This window comes from Oncorhynchus mykiss, chromosome 19 (assembly GCF_013265735.2).
Source record: "Oncorhynchus mykiss isolate Arlee chromosome 19, USDA_OmykA_1.1, whole genome shotgun sequence".
NCBI lineage: Eukaryota > Metazoa > Chordata > Actinopteri > Salmoniformes > Salmonidae > Oncorhynchus > Oncorhynchus mykiss.
In genome coordinates, this window is record NC_048583.1 from 39,118,485 (window position 1) to 39,140,172 (window position 21,688).

At 42.5% G+C, this 21,688-nt stretch overlaps 1 protein-coding gene across 14 annotated transcripts in view; it reads left to right on the forward strand.

Annotated features, from left to right (window-relative positions):
- The window catches only part of LOC110497798 (transmembrane protein KIAA1109 homolog), a 128,876-nt gene that overhangs the window by 46,149 nt on the left and 61,039 nt on the right, over positions 1-21,688 (forward strand). For 11 of the 14 annotated variants that reach the window (XM_021574170.2, XM_036954757.1, XM_036954759.1 and 8 more), the window contains exons 28-41: positions 17-290; positions 2,109-2,246; positions 2,356-2,426; positions 10,625-10,795; positions 11,032-11,152; positions 16,308-16,451; positions 16,579-16,709; positions 16,802-17,004; positions 17,186-17,383; positions 17,522-17,733; positions 17,871-18,173; positions 20,260-20,412; positions 20,574-20,814; positions 20,968-21,122. In XM_021574170.2, coding sequence (XP_021429845.2) covers positions 17-290; positions 2,109-2,246; positions 2,356-2,426; positions 10,625-10,795; positions 11,032-11,152; positions 16,308-16,451; positions 16,579-16,709; positions 16,802-17,004; positions 17,186-17,383; positions 17,522-17,733; positions 17,871-18,173; positions 20,260-20,412; positions 20,574-20,814; positions 20,968-21,122 — 2,515 coding nt within the window. The remainder of the gene's footprint in view (positions 1-16; positions 291-2,108; positions 2,247-2,355; positions 2,427-10,624; positions 10,796-11,031; positions 11,153-16,307; positions 16,452-16,578; positions 16,710-16,801; positions 17,005-17,185; positions 17,384-17,521; positions 17,734-17,870; positions 18,174-20,259; positions 20,413-20,573; positions 20,815-20,967; positions 21,123-21,688) is intronic. The other 3 variants (XM_036954756.1, XM_036954760.1, XM_036954768.1) reach the window with 1 other exon arrangement.

Below are 21,688 nucleotides of genomic sequence, written 5' to 3' on the forward strand. Positions count from 1 at the left end.
TCTGTTGTGATTCCAGCCGCAGCTCCATCTACCACAGCGTGGAGGGCCCCCTCACCTATGTGTTGAACGGGGATCTCATCACAGAGCCCAGGCCTCTACCCATGCCCCCCATGCTGCCCCCGCTGCCAGCCCACCCCATCCCCAGCCACCAGTCGCAGGCCTCCTTTGTTTCGGCGCTGGGGTTGGAGGAGGAGGGCTCGGTGGAGGTGGAGAAGACCCCTGAGCCAGGCCTGGTGACACGACAGCCCCACGTCATGGCCTGCTACCAGAGTTACCTGGCCCACTACCAGGTAAGGCTGAGACACATTACTTTATCCCTGAAATCTTATTATTATTATTATTAGATAGGAAAAGTAAGACGTATTGTACATACATTTGACACCCCTGTATAGGGTTGCAAAGGGAGGGTATATTACTGTTAACTTTCATGTCAACTTAGTGAAGTTGAATTGAACCATATGGCCTATCCACTAGAAACTCATGGACAATATGGATACATACAGTTGAAGTCGGAAGTTTACCAACACTTAGGTTGGAGTCATTAAAACTTGTTTTTCAACCACTCCACAAATGTATTGTTAACAAACTATAGTTTTGGCAAGTCAGTTGTGTCATGCACCAAGTAGATGTCCTAAGTAATTTTTCCAACAATTGTTTACAGACAGATTATTTCACAATTCCAGTGGGTCTGAAGTTTACATACACTAAGTTGACTGTGCCTTTAAACAGCTTGGAAAATTCCAGAAAATGATATCATAGCTTTAGAAGCTTCTGATAGGCTGATTGACATCATTTGAGTCAATTTGAGGTGTACCTGTGGATGTATTTCAAGGCCTACCTTCAAACTCGGTGCCTCTTTGCTTGACATCATGGGAAATTCAAAAGAAATCGGCCAAGACCTCAGAAAACAATTGTAGGCCTCCACAAATCTGGCTCATCATTGGGAGCAATTTCCAAATGCCTGAAGGTACCACGTTCATCTGTACAAACAATAGTACACAATTATAAAAACCATGGGACCACGCAGCCGTCATACCGCTCAGGAAGGAGATGCGTTCTGTCTCCTAGAGATGAACGTACTTTGGTGTGAAAAGTGCGAATCAATCCCAGAACAACAGCAAAGGACCTTATGAAGATGCTGGAGGAAACAGGTACAAAGTATCTATATGCACAGTAAAATGAGTCCTATATCAACATAACCTGAAAGGCCGCTCAGCAAGGAAGAAGTCACTGCTCCAAAACCTCCATAAAAAGCCAGACTACGGATTGCAACTGCACATGGGGACAAAGATTGTACTTTTTGGAGAAATGTCCTCTGGTCTGGTGAAACAAAAAATAACTGTTTGGCCATAATGACCATTGTTATGTTTGGAGGAAAAAAGGGGGAGGCTTGCAAGCCGAAGAACACCATTCCAACCGTGAAGCACAGGGGTGGCAGCATCATGTTGTGGGGGTGTTTTGCTACGAGAGGGACTTGTGCACTTCACAAAATAGATGGCTGAAACTGAAAAAGCGTGTGCGAGCAAGGAGGCCTACAAACCTGACTCAGTTACACCAGCTCTGTCAGGAGGAATGGGACAAAATTCACCCAACTTATTGTGGGAAGCTTGTGGAAGGCTACCCGACACTTGCTACCAAGTACTAATTGAGTGTATGTAAACTTCTGACCCACTGGGAATGTAATGAAAGAAATAAAAGCTGAAATAAATCATTCTCTCTACTATTATTGTGACATTTCACATTCTTAAAAAACATTCTTAAAATAAAGTGATGATCCCAATGAAACAGAGAATTTCATGTCAGGAATTGTGAAAAACTGAGTTGAAATGTATTTAGCTAAGGTGTATGTAAACTTCCGACTTCAACTGTATATAAAAAAATTATACTTTATATGAATACATTTTTAAAAAGTAATACCGAATTACCAAAGATTGGTAATTAACATGTAAGCTATGGCAAAGTTATCAGAAATGTGGGTTACTTTTGTAAATTACCGGTAGTTTTGCAAACCTACACCTACATTGTTGTTTATCAGGGAGAATAGGGAATCATGACAGCTCTCTTTGTTACATCTTAAACCTTCTGACCGTCTTCTGAATACACCCCAGGTGTCTAACTGGTCTCAGAAGCAGCCCACCAATAAGAGGACCTCCAAGTCCTCACTACACCGCCCCCTGGACCTGGACACGCCCACCAGTGAGGAGAGCTCTGCCTCCTTCAACCAGCTCTCTGTTCCCAGCTTTAAGGTAAGAAACACATTCTATATAGACAGTGTGTGTGTGTTTGTGTGTTACTGTGTGTGTCTGTTCATCCGTGGAGTACCCTGAGGTCTTAACCATTTCTCTTATGTTGTAGGTGGTTAAACAAGGCCTCTCTGCCAGCTCTCTACTAGACAGAGGTCTTTCGTTGATGGGAGACATAAACAAGTATTTCACATTTATTTTGCTAGGCTTTGTGTGTGCGTGTGCGCATCATATACACTGAGTGTACAAAACATTAGGACCTCCTGCTCTTTCCATGACATAGACTGTCCAGGTAAAAGCTAGGATCCCTTATTGATGTCACCTGTTAAATCCACTTCAATCAGTGTACAGTGCGTTTAGAAAGTATTCAGACCCCTTCCCTTTTTTCCACATTTTGTTACGTTACAATCTCATTCTAAAATGTATAAAATATGTTTTTTCCCTCATCAATCTACACACAGTACCCATAATGACAAAGCCAAATCAGGTTTAAAACCCCCCAGAAATTCCTTATTTACAAAAGTATTCACCCTTTCCTATGAGACTTGAAATTGAGCTCAGGTGCATCCTGTTTCCATTTATTGTCCTTGGGATGTTTCTACTCCTTGATTGGTGTCCACCTGCGGTAAATTCAATTGATTGGACAAGATTTGGAAAGGCACACACTTGTCTATATATGGTCCCACAGTTGACATTGCATGTCAAAGCAACAACCAAGCCATGATGTTGTCTGTACAGCCCCGAGACAGGATTCTGACGAGGTACAGATCTGGGGAATGGTAACAAAACATTTCTGCAGCATTGAATCTCCCCAACAACACAGAGTCCTCCATCATTCTTAAATGGTAGAAGTTTTAAACCACCAAGTCTCTTTCTAGAGCTGGCTGCTCGGCCAAACTGAGCAATCATCGGAGAAAAGACTTGGTCAGGGAGGTGACCAAGAACCTGATGGTCACTCTGACAGAGCTCCCGAGTTCCTCTGTGGAGATGGGAAAACCTTCCAGAAGGACAACCATCTCTGCAGCTCTCCACATGACAACCCACTTTGAGTTTCCCAAAATGCACCTAAAGACACTCAGACCATGAGAAACAAGATTGCCTGGTCTGATGAAACCAGGATTTAACTCTTGGCCTGAATGCTAAGTGTCACCTCTGGAGGAAACTAGGCACCATCCCTGTGGCGGTGACAGCATCATACTGTGGAGATTTGTTTTGCGGCAGGGACTGGAAGACTAGTCAGGATTGAGGGAAAGATAGACTGAGCAAAGTATAGAGAGGTCCTTGATGAAAACCTGCTCCAGACACCTCAGACTGGGGCAAAGGTTCACCATCCAACGGGACATCGACCCTAAGCACACCGCCAAGACAGGACAAGTCTTTGAATGTCCTTGAGTGACCCAGCCAGAGTCTGTACTCGAACATCTCTGGAGAGACATGAAAATAGCTGTGCAGCGATGCTCCCCATACATCCTGACAGAGCTTGCGAGGATCTACCCAAGAAGACTCGCGGCTGTAATCGCTGTCAAAGGTGCTTCAAGAAAATTCTGAGTAAAGGGTCTGAATGCGTATGTAAATGTAATGGTTATACACTGCTCAAAAAAATAAAGGGAACACTCAAATAACACATCCTAGATCTGAATGAATGAAATATTTGTATTAAATACTTTTTTCTTTACATAGTTGAATGTGCTGACAACAAAATCACACAAAAATTATCAATGGAAATCAAATTGATCAACCCATGGAGGTCTGGATTTGGAGTCACACTCAAAATTAAAGTGGAAAACCACACTACAGGCTGATCCAACTTTGATGTAATGTCCTTAAAACAAGTCAAAATGAGGCTCAGTAGTGTGTGTGGCCTCCACGTGCCTGTATGACCTCCCTACAATGCCTGGGCATTCTCCTGGACAGTATGTGGTGCAACGTGGTGTTGGTGGATGGAGCGAGACATGATGTCCCAGATGTGCTCAATTGGATTCAGGTCTGGGGAACAGGCGGGCCAGTCCATAGCATCAATGCCTTCCTCTTGCAGGAACTGCTGACACACTCCAGCCACATGAGGTCTAGCATTGTCTTGCATTAGGAGGAACCCAGGGCCAACCGCACCAGCATATGGTCTCACAAGGGGTCTGAGGATCTCATCTCGGAACCTAATGGCAGACAGGCTACCTCTGTCGAGCACATGGAGGACTGTGCGGCCCCCCCCAAAGAAATGCCACCCCACACCATGACTGACCTACCGCCAAACCGGTCATGCTGGAGGATGTTGCAGGCAGCAGAACATTCTCCACAGCGTCTCCAGACTCTGTCACGTCTGTCACATGTGCTCAGTGTGAACCTGCTTTCATCTGTGAAGAGCACAGGCTGCCAGTGGCGAATTTGCCAATCTTGGTGTTCTCTGGCAAATGCCAAACGTCCTGCACAGTGTTGGGCTGTAAGCTCAACCCCCACCTGTGGACGTCGGGCCCTCATACCACCCTCATGGAGTCTGTTTCTGACCGTTTGAGCAGACACATGCACATTTGTGGCCTGCTGGAGGTCATTTTGCAGGGCTCTGGCAGTGCTCCTCCTTGCACAAAGGCGGAGGTAGCGGTCTTGCTGCTGGGTTGTTGCCCTCCTACGGTCTCCTGATGTACTGGCCTGTCTCCTGGTAGCGCCTCCATGCTCTGGACACTACTCTGACAGACACAGCAAACCTTCTTGCCACAGCTCGCATTGATGTGCCATCCTGGATGAGCTGCACTACCTGAGCCACTTGTGTGGGTTGTAGACTCCGTCTCATGCTACCACTAGAGTGAAAGCACCGCCAGCATTCAAAAGTGACCAAAACATCAGCCAGGAAGCATAGGAACTGAGAAGTGGTCTGTAGTCACCACCTGCAGGACCACTCTTTTATTGGGGGTGTCTTGCTAATTGCCTATAATTTCCACCTGTTGTCTATTCCATTTGCACAACAGCATGTGAAATGTATTGTCAATCAGTGTTGCTTCCTAAGTGGACAGTTTGATTTCACAGAAGTGTGATTGACTTGGAGTTACATTGTGTTGTTTAAGTGTTCCCTTTATTTTTTTGAGCAGTGTAGTTTATAAATTGTTTATAAATGAATGCCTGGCTGGGCTGATGAGACAGTGGATTGCACAGTCAGATGGAACAGAGTATATAGGCATTTTATTGTCATAGATTTAGCCTGTGGTAACTTGTGGAATAGGCACCGGCTAGAATTTGGTTTTAACCAATCAGAATTCAGGAATTAGACCCAGCTGTTGCATAAAGCTAGCTATGTCAGCCATTTGCTAGGCCATCAGAAGCATCTGCCATTCAACTGTATTAGGGCAACGTTTTGGAGTGGAATCAACCAATCACATTGACTTGTAATGGGTGGAACTGCTTTTACAAAAACGTATGGAAACTTCTGCCTTCTCGAAGGCCAACAGGCCACTGTGCAATATCGAGCAGTAGTTTTCCCACAGTCTAGCTAGCTAGCTTTTGTTGTAGGCTAGTTTGTAGCAGCTGCAGCAGGTGTTATCAAAGAGGATGTTCTTGCTAATTTGTTAGGTTCTCCTTTTACAAGAATAACTTTCAACAAGAAGATAGGTTTCAAAGGATCATGTGTTGAGTGAAACTAGTTTTTATTGTTGTTAAGGATATGGCAGACATACGCCCCCTTTGGAGAGATTGGGTACCCCTAGTAAACTGGAAAAAAAATCTGTCAAAAATTGTTAATATATGCAAATAAAAATTATTATTGGATAGAAAACACTCTAAAGATTCTAAAACCGTTGGAATTATGTCTGTAAGTATAGCAGAACTCACAGGGCAGGCATTCTTCCAAACTAGTTTTTGTGGCCATGAAAGTTGGAGCAACTTTGACGTCATGGCCCCCACCCTTCCCAACCAGCTATGATTCTGGGGACACTTTCTATCTCTTCCGCTAGATGTCCTCTTTCATTAGAGCTTCAAACCGTTCAAATCGCGCGAGAATTGACCCTATGGGAGTGAAATTAGTGCGTGCCACGAGAGAATAGGCTGTGCGTATGGGCGCGAATTGGTCACAGCCATTCCTTTGTTTCCAGCACTCAAGAGAAGGGCAGACGATGGCCGATTGAATTGAAGTTTGTTTTGCACGTCTAAAACATCATAAAGCTTGCTTCTGCACTTAGTTTGACCTGTTTAGTCGACATATAATGTGTAATTTTGAAGTTTTGATGCGCAACTTATCCGGACCAGAGGACGTTTTGGGTGCATTTCAGCTGATGTTATTAGCAGTAGCTAATACAAAGACGCAAGACTTGAAACCAAACGATGTATTGGGTAAGTATGAAGCCTTCCAGAACATTCTGAACGAAGACCATCGAAGGTAAGGGAATATTTATGCTTAAATCTGTGTTTCTGTTGACTCCAACATTACGTGGAAATGTAGCTTGGAACTGAGCGCTGTCTCACAATATGGAATAGTGTGCGATTTCTGTAACGTTAAAAATAAATCTAACACAGCGGTTGCATAAAGAAGCAGTGTATCTTTCTAACTATATGTAGAACATGTATATTTAGTCAAAGTTTATGATGTCTATTTACGTTATCTTGCCGCGCTACATAGATTTCCTGCGGGCATTTTTGAGTAATTTCTGAAGGTGAACTCACTGTAAATGGACATTTATGGATATAAATGGCATATTATTGAAAAAAAAAAATATGTACTGTGTAATATGTCATATTACTGTCATCTGATGAAGATTTTCAAAAGGTTAGTGAGCGATTTATTTTTTAATCCTGCGTTTGTTGATTGCATGTTTTGGCTATTGAAATGAGCTGTGTCTGGTGGTGGTTTTACATATATATGTGCTATGTTTTCGCCGTAAAACATTTTAGAAATCTGACTTGCTGGCTAGATGAACAAGATGTTTATCTTTCATTTGAGCTATTGGACTTGTTAATGTGTGGAGGTTAAATATTTTTAAGAATATTTTTGCGTTCCATGCGCCACCGTTTCAGCTGCACGTGGGAGGGTTGATTCCCAATTGGGAACCAATATCGTAAACAGGTTTTAATAACTTAAGTGAGTGTGAAACATAGTTGTATTTAAACTGTAGTTCACCGGTTACTTTGTGTGATAAACGTGAAATGTGTTTTGCAATGGGAAGTAATAGTTGTACATTTTGATTGGGAAATGCTTAGCCTAATGGTTGTGTTTTTGTATTCCTATGATTGGGACCTACTGGCTTATTATGTATGAGTGAATGGACTGCTAACGTTCTATTGGCCTTATGCAGTGGTAAAGGAGAAGTGGGTCCTGTGTGAAAAATTCTATGTTTTCCTATCGATTTCAGATTTTCACTCTCAAAATAATAAGAAAAAATTAGAAAAATGACAAGAATGTGATGTTCTAAGTCCACAACAATGCTTTAACCACATCAGGAAAAACATTGTTCCCAACATTAAAAAAATTATATAGGGTGTAGTTGCCCTTTAATTCAATTGAGCAAAACAAATGCCCTCCCCATTGATACAACTCAGCATTATATAATTCTGTCAGTGAACTTTTAACTGGAAAGGTTTTTTGGTTAAGCCTTTAGAAATTATCATGATGACTGAATTACGCATCTAACCAAGACCATGGAACAACTTTTTCAATACCTGGTTTGCCTACCCATTGTTGCCTTAGTTGGCATTTACTGGTAGATATCAGGAGTTACTGATGTCATTCTTCTGTGAGCTGCTCAATGCGACAACCAGTTGAGAGCTGCACACTCTTCCTGCCTGCAGATGATATTCCATTGACACTAGGCTATGTGTACTGCTCGCTTTGTGATTGTGTAGGCTACTTTGTGCATGATTTCACTATTATACTACAGTCGTGGCCAAAAGTTTTGAGAATGACACAAATATTAATTTTCACAAAGTCTGCTGCCTCAGTGTCTTTCGATATTTTTGTCAGATGTTACTATGGAATACTGAAGTATAATTACAAGCATTTCATAAATGTCAAAGGCTTTAATTAACAATTACATGAAGTTGATGCAAAGAGTCAACATTTGCAGTGTTGACCCTTCTTTTTCAAGACCTCTGCAATCCATTCTGGCATGCTGTCAGTTAACTTTTGGGCCACATCCTGACTGATGCATCATCAATGCTTGGAGTTTGTCAGAATTTGTGGGTTTTTGTTTGTCCACCCACCTCTTGAGGATTGACCACACATTCTCAATGGTATTAAGGTCTGGGGAGTTTCCTGGCCATGGGCCCAAAATATCGATGTTTTGTTCACCGAGCCACTTAGTTATCACTTTTGCCTAATGGCAAGGTGCTCCATCATGCTGGAAAAGGCATTGTTCGTCACCAAACTGTTCCTGGATGGTTGGGAGAAGTTGCTTTTGGAGGATGTGTTGATACCATTCTTTATTCATGGCTGTGTTCTTAGGCAAAATTGTGAGTGAGCCCACTCCCTTGGCTGAGAAGCAACCCCACACATGAATGGTCTCAGGATGCTTTACTGTTGTCATGACACCAGACTGATGGTAGCGCTCACCTTGTCTTCTCCCGACAAGCTTTTTTCCGGATGCCCCAAACAATTGGAAAGGGGATTCATCAGAGAAAATGACTTTACCCCAGTCCTCAGCAGTCCAATCCCTGTACCTTTTGCAGAATATCAGTCTGTCCCTGATGTTTTTCCTGGAGAGAAGTGGCTTCTTTGCTGTCCTTTTTGACACCAGGCCATCCTCCAAAAGTCCTTGCCTCACTGTGCGTGCAGATGCACTCACACCTGCCTACTGCCATTCCTGAGCAAGCCTTCTTCACAACAATTGATCCGCTCTCCTTGAAGTTCTTGATGATCTGGTAAATGGTTGATTCAGGTGCAATCTTACTGGCAGCAATATCCTTGCCTGTGAAGCCCTTTTTGTGCAAAGCAATGATTTTGCAGGTAACCTTGCAGGTAACCATGGTTGACAGAGGAAGAACAATGATTCCAAGCAGCACCCTCCCTTTGCAGCTTCCAGTCTGTTATTCAAACTCAATCAGCATGACAGAGTGATCTCCAGCCTTGTCCTTGTCAACAATCACACCTGTGTTAACGAAAGAATCACTGACATAATGTCAGCTGGTCCTTTTGTGGCAGGGCTGAAATGCAGTGGAAATGTTTTTGGGGGATTCCGTTCATTTGCATGGCAAAGATTGACTTTGCCATTAATAACATTGTGGAGTATATGCAAATTGCCATCATACAAACTGACGCAGCAGACTTTGTGAAAAATAATATTTGTGTCATTCTCAACTTTTGGCCACGACTGTACATAATGAATAAGTCGTATACCTCCAATACACTACTTTGATATGCAAAAGTAGGGATTAAAAAGTGAGTATACACAATGCCCACTGAAAAACAAAGTGGGTATAAGGCCTATACCTGCAATAATAGTCTCCACTACACCACTGACACTTTGTGTTTTACAAAATGTGCACTCTCTTACATGTGTGCTGGTATTACGATTGCTGTCCTTTCAGCATCACAAGCATGTCACACACTGAAGGCCTAGATCCAATAGGTTTGCCACTGCGCAAACATGTTTATTATAGATATAAAGACGGTTATAATTTCCCCGTCTCCCCTTACTAATAGTGAGCATGCAACTTTCCAACAATTTCCCGACTCTTCCCTACCAGCGAGTCAAGGAAATTCGGACAAAGTCTGAGGAAATCTTTCAATGAAAGTAAAGGACAGTAATGTTACGAGTAAAGTAGGAATCACAGGTTTCAATAGGCGATAAGATATTAATGTTTCAAGAAAGGAGAGTATGTATTATATTTGGCCTAGCGAAGCGCTTTGATGCACTGACTGAATGGAAAATGATGATAATGAGTTTTATTCCGCTGGTCTCTGCTGGTCCTGGGAAGTGAAAATGTATCCGACACCGAGACACAAGACTGAGACACTCAATATGTGGTCTCCAGACTGGACTCTACACACTGAACAAGGTAGTAGGTGCCAGGCGCGCCAGTTTGAGTTTGTCAAGAACTGCAACACTGCTGGGTTTTTCACGCTCAACAGTTTCCCGTGTGTATCAAGAATTGTCCACCACCCAAAGGACATCCAGCCAACTTGACACAGCTGTGGGAGGCATTGGAGTCAACATGGGTCAGCATCCCTGTTAAACGCTTTCGATACGTTGTAGAGTCCATGCCCCGATGAATTGAGGCTGTTCTGAGGGCTAAAGGGGGCGCAACTCAATATTAGGAAGGTGTGCCTTATGTTGTTGTACACTCAGTGTATGTATGTCTGCTCCATATAATTACATATAGAACTAATTTAATAGAATCTCTATGGTCTGCTCTGTGTGTTTCTCACACACAGATCTGTAACTGCATCTCTCTCTATGTGACTATAGCCAACCGTACACTCCTCTGGATAAGAAGGCGATGGAGAACACAGACGACACCACCACTGAGGACTGGACCTTGGAGCAGCCCCTCTCCCAGACCAGAACCACCGCCATCGTGGAAGTGAAAGGGGCAATCAATGTGGTGCTCACCCCTCTAGTGGCTGAAGCTCTGGACAGGTAACATCAACTGCGTTTATATTAAGTTCTTGTATGCTATAGCCACCAAAGGCTTGTGTAAAAATACTGTTATAGGTAATCTTATAGACCAGCTCATCATAGAAAATTCTAAACATATTGCCTTTCCATCTGCAATCAGTGTCTCCCCACAGCAGCTGTGCCCAACAAGTCTCCTTGTCATATTACAGGAATATATATTGCTAATGTCATTGACAATGTATGAGGTGTTATTACAGATACATTGAGTCTATGGTCCACTACGTCAGTATACGTCACCCTGCAGCCATTCTGGATGACCTGCATGGGATGGTCCTAAACGAAGCCTATCAGATCAGCAAGTCCACTGTGACTGAATCCGTAAGTAAATCTCACCAAGGAGTAAATCTGGCTAAAAGTAGAGCACTATAAGGGTCTTTCTATAAATAATGTGGCCAATGTGTGACATTGGGATCAACATTTCTTAATGGTTTGAAACAAAAATAAAAATGATTTTCATGCAGTCCCACATGTGTACTTAGAGGAATAAAAGTGAATATATACAAATGGACCCATAACGCCACCTATACAACAACATTGGCCAAGGACATTCAGGGGCTTTTTCAAGTACTTCATTTACATTTTCAAGGTCCTCAATAATTACAATTTACACTGAGTGTACAAAACATTAAGGACACCGCTCTTTCCATAACAGACTGTGACCAGGTGAATCCAGGTGAAAGCTACATTACGATTCCTTTTTGATGTCACTTGTCAAATCCACTTCAATCAGTGTAGATGAAGGGGAGGAAACATGTTAAAGAAGGATTTTTGACAATTGAGACATGGATTGTGTATGTGTGCCATTCAGATGGTGAATTGGCAAAACAAAAGATTTAAGTGTCGTTTGAACCAGGTATGGTTGTAGATGCCAAGCATAGTGCTGTTATGGTGACCATATTACCGCCACACCGGCAGTCAGGCGTCATGACCACAGCCAAATACCATGTGAATGTTCAGTCACGGTAACTAGGCTTCTTCAAAACTGTGCTCAGTTGCCTCTGATGGTCATTAGTTTTGAATGGTCATCCAACTCGGAATTCCAGGTCAGAAACTATGGCATCTTTCTAGACCGCCGACTTTCCGACCTGAAGAACACTGACGTCATGATTGACCTAGTGTAAAAAAGCTAATTATTTGCAAATTATTATTTTTTTTTAAATGGTTCAGCTGTGTCGCGCAAGTGCTACACCAACTGATCTATTTTCTAATCAAAGCTTGAGTTTTGAAATATAATATGGTTAGAGAAGAACAATATTACCAGGCCAGGCATACAGCCAATATGCTGTGATAATGTATTAGGCCTACTGCTCAAACCCCATACTTACAGAGCTGTTTTTATTAGCTTAATGTTACGTTTTTTAAGTCGTGTTTAAAAAAAAATCCAAACGGTAGATCTCAGCTTGCTTTTTGACTGCGAAAGTGATCTTGACTTAGAAAAGGTTGGTGACCACTGGGAGATGCCAACTATATTTATTTCTCAACATTCTATTGTTAAGCACATTGCTTCACTTTACAACCAAAGTAGCCTACCTGGCTGGCATGAAAATTAACCGCAGGAAAAGCATCCTCCATTTTCTATTCAAGTGCATACGGATTTTTGTTCTGACTGGTGCATGATAATGGCCCATTCTAAATCAGAACTAATTTCACACACATTGTTTAGTATATATAAAGACAAGATTAAATTGAGAATAGTCTGAATGGTGAGAATATTATAACCTGTGAATTTTTTTGCGACTTTCAAATCATATTTGTGTGCATCATTTGACCTAGCCCATAGGCCTATATGTTTTGCTAAGGTTAGTATTACAACTGAAATGGCCAAATAACTTCAAACGTATCCTATAGGCCCAAGACACCTGCAACATGCTTGGAGAGCCCATAGCCTACAGAGTCTAGTGAAAAATGTTCTTATAATCCCAGTCGCGCGTGAACTGAGTTTTGACTGGCCACTATTTAATAAAAGCGGATCCCAGCTTTCTCCCGCTGCTATATTTATTGCTGAATTCTTTAAAATGAAGTACATTAATCTGCTTTACATACAGTGTAGCCTACCTGGCATATTAAAAAAGTAACTGCACATAACCTTCATTCACTATTCAAGGGCAGGCTATGGATGAGTTTTTGTTTTTGTGGGCCATTCTAAATATAAACAAATATTTCACAGGCTATATGTGTAAAGATCAGATTGAATTGAATGTACTGTGTGAGAATATTATCAAGTGCTTGTCAAATTGAGAATGAGAGACTGATGAAGTGTGTGCACCGGGCATGGTAATAGATGCCAGGCTGTTATGGTGACCCTATTACCGCCACACTAGCTGTCAGGAGTCATGGCCGCAGTCAAATTCCATGTGACCATTCAGTCATTGTAACTAGGCTCCTCCAAAACTGAGGTCTGATGCCTCTGATGGTCATTAGTAGCCTACCAATCTTAGCCTGCGCAGGAAACAGAGCAGAGCACTTCTTTCATGCCTTTTTTCAAATCATAATTTGTCACATAATCCAGCCTTAGAATATATGTTTTGATTTCTAATATTTATTTTAAACCGCTCAACACAGAATGTGTGCACGCCTTTAAATCGTTCTGGGAAAAATATCCTTTCCATTTTATTCAGCTATGTTCAATTGTATGGTTCTTGCTATAAAATAATATAAAATAATGCCATGGGAAATAATAGCAAATCTTGCCTGCTAAGTGAACTAGTGTAACCCACAGCCATATGGCATAGCCAGATCAGGGCCTAACATAAGGATGACTCAGAATATGCTATTCTGTTTTCTGAAATACATTTTCTTCATATCAAAATGTTTCATTAGACCTGCCTAAAATAAATCATGCATTTACTGTGATGGTGTAGACTATATTGCATCTATTTTAGACTTTTTAAAATGTAGATGTTCCAAAGGTCTGCATCAGTGGGTTGTAGGCTATGAGTAGAAGCCGGAGATGTTAATGTTAATTGACGGTCAATTTCCATGAGACCGGCAGTTATTTCAATGACAATCACCAGCTGGCAAAATGACCGCAACAGCCCTAGCCAGGCGCATAGCCGCGGAAAGTAGGGGTGCTGAAGAGGCTGCAGCACCCCCTGAAAAATCATAATAAACATTTTAAAAAGTAGAGCACTGGGCCTTTAATAGTCAAAAAGATTTATAGCACCCCCACACACAAACTACATCCCGAGGCGCTGCTGCAGTTTCTCGTGTGTATCAATAATGGTCCACCACCGAAAGGACATCCAGACAACTTGACACAACTGTGGGACGCATTGGAGTCAATTGGTAATTACATTTTTGCATCCGAGCTCCTAGATTGTGCGGCTCTTTTATTTTCAAGGAAGCATTGGAGTTGACACGAAGCATGCAAAAAGTGTCCCAAAAAGTGGGCCATTAACACTAAGAATAATGTATTTGTTAGGCCTTGCCAATACATTGATATTCTAATTATTATTACACCTAAAATATGATTTGATTTAGAATAATGTGGACATTGCTTGACTAAATAGACTGGATGCGTGCATGGCTGGTGTAGGCACACATAATAAAGTAATGAATAGCGGTAGCATTAATCTCACCATTTGAATCTCACCATTGCTGTATTTATAATGAGAAAGGGACCAAAAGCAAAGTTCATCCTCATAAAAACCACACGTGGTTTTGGCGCAACAGAGTAGAGCAACACTGATCAATAATGAAATCACGGATAATTGTAACATGTTGATTTTGTCCACCCACACTAAATGTCGAAAAGCATTAAACATTTATGGCTATTTAGCTAGCTAGCTTGCTGTTGCTAGCTAATTTGTCCTGGGATATAAACATTGGGTTGTTATTTTACTTGAAATGCACAAGGTCCTCTACTCCGACAATTAATCCACAAATAAAAGGGTAAACCGAGTTTGTTTCTAGTAATCTCTCCTCCTTCAGGCGTTTTCTTCTTTGGACTTTATGGCACTTGGCAACCAACTTAAAGGTGCATTACCACCACCAACTGGACTGGAGTGTGGACCTCAGTTTCAATGCTCCTAAAACCAATGAGGAGATGGAAGAGGTGGGACTTGCAGTGGGTAAAGCAGATGCTTGTTGACACGTGCGAGCGGTGTGGTCAGCATGTAAGGGAGCAGGAGAACTTACAAATTGGCTACAATAATTATAAGGACTTTTCGGGGACCAAAGTGAGGAAATTACTGATATTCTTGGTAGGCCTATTCCAATAATTGAATTTCTGAGCTCCAAATTCAAGTTCAAATAGGCTACTTCAAGCCCCTTGTATTGTTTAAAATTGCAGGTGTAACATGGAAAACAAAATGTATTTGTCATGTTATTTAATTACCAGATCATGTTGTGAAGAAGCGCACTAGACTATGTCACTTGTTGTCATTATATCTAGAATAGTTCATAGGAATAGTGTTGTGTGTTGCGCAATAGTCTATCTTATGCAATTGCACACAGTAGACTCTGTGTCTAATCCGAGGCACAGAAAACATGAACACATTACCTTGATACTTTCTCTGTTAGATCTAACGAGACCCTGCTGTAAATCAAGCAGACAACAACAGATGACCAATATCAATTCAGTAGGGATATTAGATCCAATGTAGATCCAGGCACAACTTTCTTCACCAGCATAACAAACCAGACACCAAAATATTCTGGACATTTTTTGCAAGCACCTTTTTTCCAGCACCTGGGCTGTTGTTGCGTCACATGCGCTATCACAACAGATGTTTGTCACTTAACTGTCCTTCTGAAAATTCCTTCCTGGATCAGATATGTGAATATATCATGGCGTGACTAATCAGCTGGACACCAAATGCGCATCCAACAAGTATTATTCATAATTATTGAAGAACCCCTATAATGACAGTATTGATTTAGGTTTTAAGTATCAAGGTAAGGTGACCATTTCGGTTAGAAGCGTTCGGTTTTATAATTGTATTTATTATTTTGGATTTGGGTTTTCACCCCGTAACATAAGGAGACATGAAATGTTACGGAATTTTATGTAGTTACACTGCATTTCTGAGATCTCTATACAAAAAACTGTACGACAGCTAGATCCAAGATTCTTACAGTGTTCAAGTTAAATGTCTAATTTAACTGAATAATGCTTAATATATGATATAATGACAACTTACGCTGCCATAAATGCGAGGACAGAAAAGTCATGTTTTATGTCATATGATTTTGGACAAATCCATCAAGTCACCAAACATGATAAAGGGTCAATATTTTATATCAACTCGTGAATGTTATTGAATATAGCTATGAACCCATCTTACCTTAAATTAGTGACATGAAAAAAATTGGCTGATTATTATCAGTAACTTATCAACAGCAGTTACAAGTTGTCCAGCGTAGGAATTCCTCACGGGTACCGTAGTTTATAGAAAGACCCGAAAAGGGAATAGAGTGCAATTTTAGATTTACCCTAAGATTGTCCTGTTTTTAAATGTTTCCCCCATTATAGAGCTCAGCCAAGCAGGAGCACAAGCTGTCCAAGACGGAGGGTACCACAGGCTCCCTCAACATGCCACATGGCCAAACAGACCTGAAGGTCAAACCAGACAACGTGAAGATCAAGGGCCTGCAAGCTAACGTGTCAATCCCTAAGGTAGGAATTGTGCCAGGAAAATTGTATTGGACTTAAACAGAATTTAAACTAATTTGACTGTAGTTCAATGCTGAATCCTAGAGTTGCATCTCTAATGCCCCAAAAATCTTTCTCTCTGGCTGTGTAGGTGAACCTGTGTCTGCTCCAGGCCTCTATAGAAGAGTGTTCTCCCTTCAGCTCCAGTAAGAACCACATCACACACGTCTCTCTGGTTGCTCTCTGCTTCGACAGGATCGCCACACAGTTTCGCATGAACAGGTAACCTCATTTCCACCAGACTGCACCTGTCTCCTTAAGACACACACACACATAGTTACACCCTGTGCATACCCTCCTGTCTGTCTCCACAGGGGCATAGTGGAGGAGACACCCAATACTGCAGAGCACGGCCGTCCCTCCGTAAACTTGGAGAAGTACGCCTCGGCCACCAAGATGCAGCCACAGTCTTCAGGCTCACTGCGCTCCAACGCCGGCATTGAGAAGGGCAAGGAGATTGCTGCCAAGCTTAACATCCACCGCATCCACTGCCAGCTACGAGGCCTGGATTCCAAAGGTGGGAATATGCTCTTTTTTATTGAATGCTCTACAATGTGTTTTTTGAAACACCAGCCTTCACACCCAGCAGGCTGTCCATGACTGGAGTTAGAGACTTCTGCCCTAATATAATATTAAGTGTTAGCCAGTTGTGAAGCAAAACTTTCAAATTTACTAATTTTTCCTGTCCTGTGGTTAAGACATAGGGACATGTGCCATCACGGCCATCCCTTTTGAGAAGTCCAAAGTACTGTTCAGTCTGGAGGAAATAGATGAGTTTGCCCTTGTGGACGAGACAGAGAACTACGCGGCTGCAGACCTGGTCCGCACCGCTGCCTCCCTGGAGAAGTGGGGCTGGATCATGTTTGAGTGCGGAATTGAGAACCTCACCGTCAAAGGTAATTTGTCATTACGAAAGATATGCATATGCACTGTATATACATATTGGAATTTAGATTAACTTTGAATTGATTGAATTGATGTTATTAACCCCAACCCTGTAACACTTTTGCCTGATTGTGTGTGGATATGTGCAGGTGGACGTCAGTCGGGTGCAGTGCTGTACAGTGCGTTTGGCATGATGGGGCAGTCGGGTACTGGCGTGAACATTGGCATGTCCAAATCCAATGGCTCATCAGGCTCTCAGACAGGCAGCGGCTACAGCACTGATGTATCTGATGACAACCTGCCTAACGACGCCACAAGCCCCAACTCTGATGCCAACGGAAACTCAGACTCTGACGATCAGGTAACTCATCACTTTCAACTGTTGTACTTGATCCAACCTCATTTCAGTAACGGAAAGCGTTCAGACAAAATATACACTTGCTTCTCTCTCTTGCTCCCCTCTCATTGGCCTCTGTGTGGTGTCGATTGCTCTTGCAGGATGAAGGGGTGGAGTCTGACGACCTGAAGAAGGACCTCCCCCTCATGCCCCCGCCCCCTGACTCCAGCAGCATGAAGCTCACCATCAAGGAGATCTGGTTCAGCTTCGCTGCCCCAACCAACGTACGCTCCCCATCCCAGGCCATCTCCAGGCAGCTGAATCTCCTGAGCACAGCAACACCGGCGATCGGAGCCTGGTTGGTCCCCATCGACCAGCTCAAGTCTTCTCTGCGTAAGCTGGACATGGAGGGCACCTTGAGAGTGTGTGCTGTCATGGGCTGCATCATGACTGAAGCCTTGGAGGTCAGTACTGCACATGTTGAGGGCTCCAATGCATTTGATCCATGAATTAGTCCTATATTTTCACGTATTGTGTATATACTGTATGTAGATTGTGTACATTTGTCTGTCTATATTCTGTCTGTATATTTTGTCTATTGCTGTCAGCACCATTTTACCAGGTCAATTCAGGGTATATGTAAATGTATTTGGCAAATAAAGGTGATTCTGAGTCTACAGTGCATTCGGAAAGTATTCAGACCACTTTACTTTTTCAACATTCTGTTACGTTACAGCCTTATTCTAAAATGGATGGAGAAAAAAAAATCCTCCTCAATATAAACACACAATACCCCATTATGACAAAGCAAAAACAGGTTTTTAGAAATGTTTGGAAATGTATAATAAAAAATAATCACATTTACAAACAGTGGCTTGTGAAAGTATTCACCCCCTTGGCATTAATCCAATTTTGTTGTCTTACAACCTGGAATTAAAATTGAAATTTTGGGGGGGTTTGTATCATTTGATTTACATAACATGCCAACATGCTAAATATTTTTTATTTTGAAACAAACAAGAAATAAGACCAAAATAATAAAAAATACTTGAGCGTGCATAACTATTCACCCCCCCCAAAGTCAATACTTTGTAGAGCCACCTTTGTATGTCTCTATAAGCTTGGCGCATCTATCCGCTGGGATTTTTGCCCATTCTTCAAGGCAAAACTGCTCCAGCTCCTTCAAGCTGGATGGGTTCTGCTGGTGTACAGCTATCTTTAAGTCATACCACAGATTCTCAATTGGATCCTCCGTCCCAGTCTCAAATCTCTGGAAGACTGAAATAGGTTTCCCTCAAGAATTTCCCTGTATTTAGCACCATCCATCATTCCTTCAATTCTGACCCGTTTCCCAGTCCCTGCCGATGAAAAACATCCCCACAGCATGAGAATCCCAGTTCTCGGGGTGATGAGAGGTGTTGGGTTTGTGCCAGACATAGCGTTTTCCTTGATGGCCAAAAATCCCCCAAAAATTGTCTCATCTGACAAGAGTACCATCTTCCATATCTTTGCTCCGTACATCTTTCCCTTGATCCTGACAAGCCTCCCAGTCCCTGCCGCTGGAAAACATCCCCACAGTATGAATCTTCCACCACCATGCTTCACCGTAGGGATGATGCCAGGTTTCCTGCAGATGTGACGCTTGGCATTCAGGCCAAAGAGTTCAATCTTGGTTTCATCAGACCAGAGAACCTTGTTTCTCATGGTGTGAGAATCCTTTAGGTGCCTTTTGGCAAACTCCAAGCCGGCTGTCATGTGCCTTTTACTGAGGAGTGGCTTCCGTCTGGCCACTCTACCATAAAGGCCTCATTGGTGGTGCTGCAGAGATGGTTGTACTTCTGGAAGGTTCTCCCATATCCACAGAGGAACTCTGGAGCTCTGTCAAAGTGATCATCGGTTTCTTGGTCACTTCCCTAACCAAGGCCCGATTTCTCAGTTTGGCCGGGCGAATCTTGGTGGTTCCAAACTTCTTCCATTTAAGATGGAGACCACTGTGTTCTTGGGGACCTTCAATGCTGCAGACATTTTCTGGTACCCTTCCCCAGATCTGTGCCTCGACAAAATCCTGTGTCAGAGCTCTACGGACAATTCCTTCGACCTCGTGGCTTGGTTTTTGCTCTGACATGCACTGTCAGCTTTGGGGCCTTTATATAGACAGGTGTGTGCCTTTCCAAATCATATCCAATCAATTTAATTTACCACAGGTGGACTCCAATCAAGTTGTTGAAACATCTCAAGGATGATCAATGGAAACAGGATGCACCTGAGCTTAATTTAAAGTCTCATAGCAAAGGGTCTGAATACTTATGTAAATAAGGGATTTCTTGTTTTAATTTTTTTATACATTTGCATTCTAATAACCTGTTTTTGCTTTGTCATTATGGGGTATTGTGTGTACATTGATGAGGATGATTTATAAAAATAAAATACATTTTTTTTTAGAATAAGGCTGTAACATAACAAAACGTGGAAAAAGCGAAGGGGTCTGAATACTTTCCAAATGCACAGTGTATGAGACACATTCCCTTTTCTTTCCTTTGTTCTCTACAGAAAAAGAGTATCCACATCCCCTTTCGGAGCAAGTACAACAGGGTGACCAAGCGAGCACGCTACCTCCACGAGAACCCTTCCTGTCTGCTGTGTAACATCCTGCATCGCTACCTACAGCAGGCTGACTACTCAGTGATAGAGGAGGCCACTATGGTGAGACGTGTGTGTTTGCATTTAGAGGCTTGAGAACTTCAGTCTGTGCTATGATTGCCTGAATTTGGTTTGTTAGTGCTGGGCTGGAAGTAGCTCTCATGGATCTACCCTAAGTTAACTCCTAATTATCCTTTTAACCCATCTCATCTTGTCCTCTTTAGAATGACGGGCTGCCTGCCCTGGTGACCCTGAAAAAGGGTCTGGTAGCCCTGGCCCGTCAGTGGATGAAGTTTATTGTGGTGACCCAAGGCTTCAAGGCCATCGGCCTGATGAGGCCCAACCAGCTTCCCAAACCCAAGGAGACTCCCCTGCAGCAGACCTACCAGGTCCAGGGCCTGGACAACGGAGCTGCGCTGCAGAGTGACACCAGCGCCGACGGGGCCGAGTTCGAGTTCGACGCAGGTAGGAATCTTTTCCCTGAGTTTTTTATGAATATTCTGGTAAATTAATACGACAGAGACTTTATCAAAACAAGTGAATTTGATGATGGGGATGACAATAATGCATGCAGTATGTTGGTCCAATGGGTTATATCATGTTGTAAATGCTGTCCAGCCACAGTGAGTGAACACACCATGCTGCTGGAGGGCGCATGCAGCCGCCCCCCGCCCACAGGAGACAAATCTGGACCAGTCAGCGGGGTGGAGATCATGAGGAAACTGTCCAAGTCCCACACACACAGTGAATCTGCCCTCAAAATAAAGGTAAAGGTGTGTGTCTTAACTGTGTATCCACCTGTCTGTCTGCATTGTCTACTGAAGAAAAATATAAACGCAACATGCAACAATTTCAAAGATTTTACTGAGTTACAGTTTATATAAGGAAACCAGTCAATTTAAATAAATTCATTAGGCATTTATATATGGATTTCCCAAGGGCGCAGCCATGGGTGGGCCTGGGAGGGAATAGGCCCACCCACTGAGGAGCCAGGCCCAGCCAATCAAAAAAAAAATCCTCCACAAAAGGGCTTTATTACATACAGAAATACTCCAGCTGTCTGGGTGGCTGGTCTCAGACAATCCCGGCAGTGACGAAACCGTATGTGGAGGTCCTAGGCTGGCGTGTTTACACGTGGTCTGCGGTTGTGAGGCCGGTTGTACGTAAAGGAGAAATGCTCACTAACAGGGATGTTAACAAATTTGTGCACAAAATTAGAGAGAAATAGGCTTTTTGTGGAAATGGAACATTTCTGGCATATTTTGTCACATTTATATTTGTGACTCACCACCTGGAATTCGGTCTTATGTAGCGAAATTTGAAATTGTGTTTTTTTACA